At 32.2% G+C, this 9,569-nt stretch overlaps 1 protein-coding gene across 1 annotated transcript; it reads right to left on the bottom strand.

The window, feature by feature from the left end:
• Positions 1-4,755: 4,755 nt before the first annotated feature.
• On the bottom strand, positions 4,756-5,879 carry LOC107864319 (TMV resistance protein N-like). Its single transcript, XM_047408888.1, has 2 exons — positions 5,196-5,879; positions 4,756-5,096 (listed from the first exon to the last, which is right to left on the bottom strand). The coding sequence occupies exons 1-2, from the start codon at positions 5,702-5,704 to the stop codon at positions 4,886-4,888; spliced, it is 720 nt and encodes a 239-aa protein (XP_047264844.1). The 5' UTR covers positions 5,705-5,879; the 3' UTR covers positions 4,756-4,885.
• Positions 5,880-9,569: the final 3,690 nt, after the last annotated feature.

Below are 9,569 nucleotides of genomic sequence, written 5' to 3'. Positions count from 1 at the left end.
TAACTAATTTGTTAGTGTTTATGTATAATTATAACTTTAGGAAAAGTCCATTGAATTTGGAGCTAAAAAGGTAAAGAAAGTAAAAAAAAAGAAAAAAAAAAAGGTACGCTTTTACCTTTTTTGGCTCTACACGTTTTTACCTTTTTGAGTATTATAAGTTTAGGAATATAGGAGTTTTAATAATTTCTAAAAAAAAATAAAAAAATTGGACTCCTATTTAACTTATAATAAGTCCTTTATCAAAATTCAAAATACTTATATGGTAGTAGAAAAATAGGAAAAGGATTTGTAAGGAAATTTTCAGAAAATGGCAATACTTTGGGTATGTAGGGGAATTTCTTTTGGATTTTTCTTTAAATATAGTATTAGAGTATGAGGGTTTAAAATAAATTAGTATTTATGTATAATTATTAAAGGTTTTTATTTTTTAGTTGATCTGGAATTCTTAAATTAATGAGAAAATATTAATTATCATTAAATTTGATGTCTTCTAATAAGGAAATGTTTTACCATAAATATATTTTATTAATTTTTAACTCTTAAATATTAAAAAAAAATTGTGAAAAAGACGATTTTATTTAAAACAAAGACTTTTAATGAAGGACAAAAAGTTCAAACGTGATTTATAAGATCTTTCACACTTTTAAGATAATAGAGATTTTAATTAGAGGTATATTTTACTAAATTAACTTTATTAATGAGGCTTTGAAACTCTAAATTTGATTATTACTAATATTACTTTGTGTAGCTAGTTAATACTAGGGATAATATGAGAAGAAATAATAAAAGTTAATCGATTTATAAAAATAAATTAATTAATTAAAACAATTATTTTTAATGTAAATATCAAATAATTAGTGTAGATACCAAGAAAAAACAGGCGAAGGGAATACTAAGATAGTATGGGGAAGAGTAAAACTTTCTTAATTTACTACTCCCTTCTTCGTTCACTTTTACTTGTCACATATAACATGACTTGACATGATTATTAAGAAAATGATGATTATAACAACAAAATATTAAGTAAGTTCCCACAAGTGAAATTTGAAAAGATAGAATATATGCAGACCGTATCACTACCTGGTAGAGCTGAGAGACTATTTTCACGAGATCCTTGGCCCCAGTGCAACCAAATCAAGTACAATAAGAAGAAAACAATGAAGAAAAGCATCACAGATCCTACATGCAAGAAATAATAATGATTGACATGGCTATTTTATCGCACTATCTTTATTAATTAATGTTGAGTTATATTAGATATTGAAAAATAAGTAATTAACACTAAAAATGAAACTTAAAAAAAAATGATTGATGTTTAGTAATTTATTTTATGAAAAATGATCAAAAATATCCCTGAACTATTTGAAATAGACCAAAAATATTCTTCATTTATTTTTTGGCTTAAAAATACCCTTCTGTTTATTTATTTTTTACTCAAAAATACCCCTTCATTAATTTTTTGGCTCAAAAATACCTTTCTCTCTAACGGAATGCCACCAAACACGCCACGTGAATAAAAAAAAGTCACTTAATCAGTCCACATCAACATACACAAATGAAAAGTCACACCATTTAATCCATCTAACCATCAACCCATTTTTTAAATTTAAAAGACTCAATCCCACCCATATTTAAAAAAAATATCCGATCCAAGAGGAAAAAATTGAAGAATTTGATTGCTTATTTTTCATGTGATGGGTTCAGATATTTTGGATTGGTCAAGGCGACAGATGAGGAAAAAATTAGGTCCTTAAATTGTTGATCCGAAAGAATCAGATTTTAATTAGGTTGACCCTAAACAATTGGATCCTCAAATAGTTGACCCGATTTTCAAGAGCTCGGATTGCTACTGGATGTCCTATCTGAATTTGTCTAATGAGAAACTTGATTGTAGTGAGAGGAATGGTAATTCAGAGATAAAATTGAAATTTGGAGAGTGAAAGTTTAGTGGTAATGTAGAACAACCACAAGTTGATGAGGTCAAGAATTGCTCAAGTGAGTTTCGTTACTTTGAAAATATAAAATAATGAAATATAAGGCGGTGAAAGGGATGATATGAGGAAAAAATTGAAAAACTGAATTTTGCCTCATGGTTCGGATTTTTCAAATATGGATTGGATCGGATTTTTAAATAGAATAAAATGAATTGATTGTTAGGTGGATTAAATGGAATGATTTTCCACGTGTATGTTGACATGGATTGATTAAGTGATTTTTTTAATGTACGTGGTGTGCTTGGTGGCATTTCATTAGAAATAAGGTATTTTTGAGCCAAAAAATAAACAAAGGGATATTTTTTAGTCAAAAAATTAACGGAAGGATATTTTTGAGTCAAAAAACAAACAGAAAGGTATTTTTGAGTCAAAAAATAAACTGAGGGTATTTTTGATCCATTTCAAATAGTTCAGGAATATTTTTTACCCTTTTTCATTAATTTTATCTCAAATTTGTTCGTGAGACATCTTACCTCACATGAAATAAATTATTCAAAAATTATAATCTCAAGACTATAGTTTTAAAATAATTTAATCCGCGAACCAACTCAAAACTATCTTAAATTTACTAACAAACATATCTTTTGTCAATAAATATAAGCCATGTGCTAAAAGCACCTGCTAGATTTCATCCGTGCCATAGGACCTTAGCTTTAGTATTTACTTCGCTATCAGTATGTCACTCTTCAAGCAGCCGCAGCTTCTCTGCATGCAGAAGCATGCACGCACGTTAATGGAGGTTCAAAACTACAAAATTGATTGCATTTTCATTTGTTTTTCGGATTGTTCAAATAAATTTTGAACAAAAAGATAGATACCAAAGCCAAGCAGCGATGAAGGCAAGAGGCACCTCTTGATTCTTTCCTCACTTATCATGTGGAGTAAGTGTTCCTTAATATAAACACTTGAAAGTTTCCTTCTCCCCAGGGCAGAGCCAGCCTTCTATTTGGGGGTTCGGCCGAACCTCCTTCAACGGAAAAATATACTATTTATACATGAGTAAAATTATTTTTATGTGGTTACAGTAGGTGTTGAACCCCCTTCGACTAAGTTTTCTTTGAATATAGAACCCCCTTAGTTGAAATCGTAAGTTTTCTTTGAATATGGAACCCTCTTCGTTGAAATCCTAGCTCCGCCTCTGCTTCTCCCACCAATGTGGGAGAATTTAGTGGACTTTTCCATTTTTTGAGTACACTTTCCTATTTGAGTGTTATCTCAATTTTTCCCTCCATTTTTTATTCACACTTTGATCTTGAACCTAACAATATATACATAATGGTCTACGGACATATTAATATAGAATTCCCTCTGACATAGATACTCTTTATTGGAAAAAGCAGCAACAAAGCAATTGGCACATCAAGTTTAAGATTGATACAAGTGACATGATTCATGAAACTAGAAGTTAATTTAGTTGCAATGGAGGTGGATTTCATTCAACTAAGATATGAAACAAGTGATGATTTGAGTAGATTCCTCAATTGATTTCTCAAGTTTGGTTGAAATGACGTCGCCTTTCCTCAATTCCTCATCATCTATGAAGGTATTAACTCCGACTTGCACAATCGAGTGTAAAGATGACCAGTAAAGTTATTGCGGGTATCTTCACCTCTAAAACTCAGAAAGACATCCTAGCTCCATTGAGTTTGGAAAGACGTAGGTGATTCTCCTTCAATAAATTGAGTAATCATGGATGAATAATTTTGCTGAATTGAATATATGGAAGAATGAAAAGATTTTTTTTAGTGAATATATATGGGGGTCACTGAAACAGCTAAATATATATCCACAGGTTCATTGTTTCTTCATCAAAACTTAATTTTGGTCAAGTCATAAAAGTTAGTACTTCATTTTTTTATTTTTTTTTGGGGTTACATAAAGGTCATTCAACTTTAAGCATTATCAAATAAACATCGTCGTTCTATTTTATATCACCTATTATTCATTTAGTAACTTTTAAGGTTATTACACTAAAGACATTGTAGTGCATACAGAAACCTTGAGCTTATTTTCTTGTATAGTGATGAAAATGATTTTGCCCAATTCCTAAAATTAAATTTGAAAATAAAATAACAAAGTTTTATAAATCATAGGCCATTACAAATTGATACATCCATAAATTTTATCAAATAAATTAAACAAGAGCTTCTAGTACAATTTATAATTGGTGATTCTTTTTAGGAAATTACTTGTGAGTTCTTTAATTTGCGTTGATAGAACAAGTTGCCATTCAACGTATATGTAGGGGGGAAATCCATGGAAAGTGCATGCGGTATCAAGGAAAGGAATTTGAGAAAAATGAAAAACAGTCCGAGTATCACTACCAAGGAAAAGACGACTTTGAGTATCACGATCCAGCTTGTGATCTTGAGAATCTTTTGATTAACACGATGAGGAATTGCTCTTACTTGAGCCCCTCTTAGTTTATTGGAATCATATATCCATTCTTCTATGGATCTCCCTTGCAAACGTAGCCCCAATGTCACAAGAGCTAATGGCAGCCCACCTGAATATTCGATTATGTCTTGTGCCAAATTAACATAGTTATGTGATGGAAAAGGACTTTGTAAAGCATGCCAGCTAAAAGTTGCACAGCTTCATTGTAATTTAAAATCTGGGTCTCATATCTTTCATTTGCTCCAAGTCCACTTAGCAAATGTTTGTTTCGGGTTGTAATAATTATTAAACTTCCCGAGCCAAACCAACTTCTTTCTCTTGCTAACGATGCTAATTGGCTTTTATGATCAACATCATCAAGAACAATTAGAACCTTCTTCGACCCAAGTCTTGCTTTGATTAGATTGAGGATTTGATGTAGTAGTTTCTCTTGTACCTTGACTAGACCCAATTCTTTAACTTTTGATCCAACATCTGAAAGGAAGCAACTACTATCAAACTGTTGAAATAGTCGATTGAAGACAGATTTTGCCAAAGTTTTTCCAATTCCACCAATGCCATGTATACCATCCACTTTGCAGTAAAAACTCTATATCTTCAATACGAGAATCTAATCCAATTGGGTAACGAGCAACATCTAGAGATGTCTGGTTAACCTCTTGCAGAACTTGTTTTATAATACTTTCAATACATTTTGACTCATGCCTACAGTTTTTTAGCAACAAGAGAAGTTAGAAAACAAAACAATACTTTGATATTTTGCGAATAAAAATTAAATAGTTGAATCAAGAAGTCGATCAGTACCCGCCAGCAACATTTTGCGAATCCCATCCAGATAAATTTGCAGCTTCAGTTAGTGCAGCTCTCCATTTCTCCACTCTTTCAGCTGTGAATGATCGTTCCTTGAGCATAGCGAAAGTTTTACCAAATTCCCCAGTTTGTCTTCGCACATGAGAAGGATCAACATCATAGAAAATACGCAAAACTATTTGCTTTAACTTGTCTTTACATTCGAGAATTTTGACAAGTTCACCAAGACACCAACTAGACGATGCATAACTTTTTGAGAAAACAATAATAGAAATCCTAGACTCTTCAATTGCTTTCTCAAGTTTGGTTGAAATGACGTCTCCTTTTCTCAATTCCTCATCATCTATGAAGGTTTTAAATCCGACATGGCACAATCGGGTGTAAAGATGACCAGAGAAGTTATTGCGTGTATCTTCACCTCTAAAACTCAGAAAGACATCGTAGCTCCATTTAGTTTGGGAAGAAGAAGTAGATGATTCTCCTCGAAGTAATGGAGTATTCATGGATAAATAATTTTGATGAATTGTATATATGGAAGAATGTAAGGATTGTTTTAGTGAATATACGGAGGTCACTGAAGCAGGTAGATATATATAGCCACAGGCTATAGTTTCCTCCTGGAAACTTAATAAGGCGTTCGGCCATGAATTTTTTTTATTTTTTTCTCTTAAAATACTTTACATCATAAAAATATAAAAAATATGTTTTCACTTGTTTATTTTTTTCAAGAATTTCAATTATAGTCTAAATTAATCTCAAAGACAAAAAATAAACAATTCTATTTTATTTCATATTCAAACTGTTTTTCTAATTCTAAATGAAATATGGTCTAATGCCTACTTTAATTGAGATGGGTCAAGTCATTTGCAACTCCTTCAGAAGTTTAACCTAAATAAATGGGAAATTTCCCAACATATTTTTTTTTTTTCTTTTGGTTTTCCATCTGGTATTCGGTATTCATACTGGAGCCCCGCCTGTTCTGGGGGTGGCGCTCCCAACAAGATTTTCTCCATACTCAAGGCTCAAACTCGAGACCTTTGATTAAAGGTGAAGTAGTCTCACCACTATACCACAACTCATGTTGGTCCCAACTTACTAGTAGATATCTCAGGTGGTGGTAAATAATTTAATTGCCAGCGTAGGCATGACATGTGTTAATGTCATAAGTGATCGAGATTTGACAAGAGTTAAGGTGTGTTTGGCATGGAAAAAAAAATTTTCTAAGAAAAAAGTGATTTTTTATACTTATTTTCTACATTTTGATAGATTTTTTAAAAAAACTATTATTTTATGAATATTTATATATATGTAATCTCGCAAAATACTACGCGGAGTGGATGGAGTGGGGAGTGAGGGTACGGGGTGGTGGGTTAGTGGAAATGAGATAATGAATTTGAATTGTTACTATGAAATTTGTTTTCCCTGCTTTTCCTTTGTATTAGACGCCTAAATTACTACATATGATCTCAAATTTGCAACATAACTTCAAAACATAATAAAAACAATTTTCAATCATCAATCGACCAAAATGACAACAAATCTAACAAACAAATTATAATAATAGAAAATTTGTCAATATTTTCAAACTCATATGATACTTTCCGCTTTTTATTTATTCATTTAATTATCTTTTGTGCTTTGACTTATATAAATTATTAGTACTCAATATTTTAGATTTTTAGTCCATACAAAAACCTTGAGCTTATTTTCTTGTAGAGTGATGAAATATGGTTTTGCCTAATTCCTAAAATTAAAATTTGAAATAAAATTAAAAAGTTTTAATAAATTATAGGCCATTACAAATCAATACATACATAAATTTGATCAAATAAAATTAAATAAGAGCTTCTAGTACAGGTTCTTTAATTTGTGTTGATAGAACAATTTGCCATTCAAAGTAAATGTAGGGGAAAAGTTGGTAGATATTAAGTGAAAACATTTAATTCTTTTTTCTTTTTGAATGTTTCCAAACTCAAAATTCTTTGTTCGCTTGCCAACCATACGAAAGAGACTTAAACAAACCTCCACATACAATTTTTTAAGTCCTTTCACTTATTTTCCACAAATCAAGGCGATAACGTGTTGAATGATTGGCACCAGCTCATTACCTCATTAGTATTGATAACGTAAGGTCAATCCTACCTTGCTTATTGTGAAAGGATGCAAGCTGAGATGGTAGTTGAAAGTTAGTGCAGCTGATGTAATTAGTTAGAGAATCAGTTAGTTAAGTATGACAGCCGTCAAAGAGAAGTTACAGTTGCACATTGTATAAATAACACTGTGTGTGCATCACAAAAGAATGTATGAAAAATATTGATCATGTAGAAATTTCCAGAAGATCAGTTATACTCTTCCTTTCTCATTCTTCTTTTTCTTCTCTAGCAGTTGTCTATAGTTGCTGAAGCTTGAAGTATAGTAGGTAAATTCACATGGTATTAGCGCAGAAAGAATCATCTTCGAGCAACAAAAATATGGCAGAAGAGAAGATAGATCATACACATCCATCATACCTACATCCATCTGACACACCTGGATCAATTTTGGTACTAGTGCAGCTGAAAGGATTGAAAAATTATGGACTGTGGAGAAGGTTCATGAAGCTAGCTCTGCAAGGTAAGAGAAAGCTAGGATTTGTAACTAGATATTGCAAAAAGGAAAACTACAGAAAGGAGCTACATGAGCATAGGGAAACCTACAATGCAATCGTGTTATCTTGGATTATTAATACAATTTCAAAGGATCTGGTTAGTAGTATTGTGTATGCTTCAAATGCATATGCACATTATGTGTGTGAGGATTTGCGTGAAAGATTTGATAAAGTGAGTAGAGTTCGAATTTTCCAGCTACATAGAGAAATCGCAATAATATCACAGGGAACTGATTCTGTTTTAGTGTATTTCACAAAATTGAAGGAGTTGTGGGCTGAATTTGATGCGATGACTCCTTCACCAGATTGTGGATGTGATAAAGCGAAAGACTATGTTGATTATCTTCAACAGAGATTACTTCAATTTCTTAGCGGGTTGAATGAAGTGTAAGATTAAGCTAGGAGGCAAATTCTCATGAAAACTACAGAACCGACCTTGAATCAAGCTCATGCAATGATCATTGAAGATGAAGGTCAGAGATCAAATCCTTATCCAGCTTTGACTGTTAGAGCAGAACCTATTGTCAAATCATCAGGAGGAGGCGATCCAAATCCACTGGCTATGCAAGCAGGAAGAGGACAACCTTACAAAGGTAAGAAACCTTTCATGCAGTGTGATTTTTGCCACAAAAGGAGGCACACAAGGAGTCAATGCTAGAAGATAGTTGGATATCCATCTGATCAAGGAGGAAAGAAGCAATATATAACAAATTATGCAGGAATACTTGGAGGTGATACGTCATCTGAGGAAGGAAAAAATAATCATTTTATAGAAGATCAGTATAAACAAATTTTGGAACTGCTGAACAAAGGCAATACATTAGCAGATCAAAATTTAGAGGAGAAACATGTGACTATGACAGGTAAATCAATATCACTAATGTCAGAATTATCTTGTGTAGAATGGATAGTTGACTCAGCAGCATCACATCATATTTCTGCAAATATAGATGCACTAGATAGTATAAAAGAATTGTGTTCAAATAAAGGTGATCAGGTGTGTATGCCTACTGGTATGAAATCTGAAATTACACACATTGGTAATGCATCATTGTCAGGTGATTCGCAAGTAAAAAATGCATTTCATTTGCCTGAGTTCAAGTATAATCTCCAATCAGTATCAAAGTTGACAAAAGAACTATACTGCTCTGTCAAATTATTTCCTGATTTTGTGTATTTCAAGATATTTACAGTGGCAGGGTAAGGGGGATTGGTACGGAGAGTGAGGGCTTGTACATCATCAAGAAAAACAATGATGCGGGAAACAAGAAGGTTGTCTCAAATACTACTAAGGAGAAGATGGTAGTAGATGGAGGCTTATGGCGTAGGAGGCTAGGACATGCATCTGTCAGCACCATGAAGAATGTAAAATACCTTCAAAATAAGGTGATAGATATAGCTGTAAATAGTGATTGTTTAGTGTGTCCTATGGCAAAGCAAAATAGACTCATGTTTCCTAGAAGTACCACAAGAAGTTATAATCCTCTTAGTCTTTTACATATGGATGTATGGGTCCATATAAATACCTTACACGTGATAGAAAACATTTTTTCTTAACAATTTTTTATGATAATTCAAGGTATACCTGGATACATTTGTTGCAAACAAAAAGTGATATGATTGTTGTCTTGAAGAAGTTCCTTTTATTCTTGAGAACACAGTTCATATATTCTATAAAAACAATAAGAACAGATAATGGAACTGAGTTTTTTAACAAGCAA

This window comes from Capsicum annuum, chromosome 3 (assembly GCF_002878395.1).
Source record: "Capsicum annuum cultivar UCD-10X-F1 chromosome 3, UCD10Xv1.1, whole genome shotgun sequence".
Classification (NCBI taxonomy): domain Eukaryota; kingdom Viridiplantae; phylum Streptophyta; class Magnoliopsida; order Solanales; family Solanaceae; genus Capsicum; species Capsicum annuum.
Note: the sequence above shows the minus strand (reverse complement) of the source record. Positions and strands in the feature narration are given on the sequence as shown.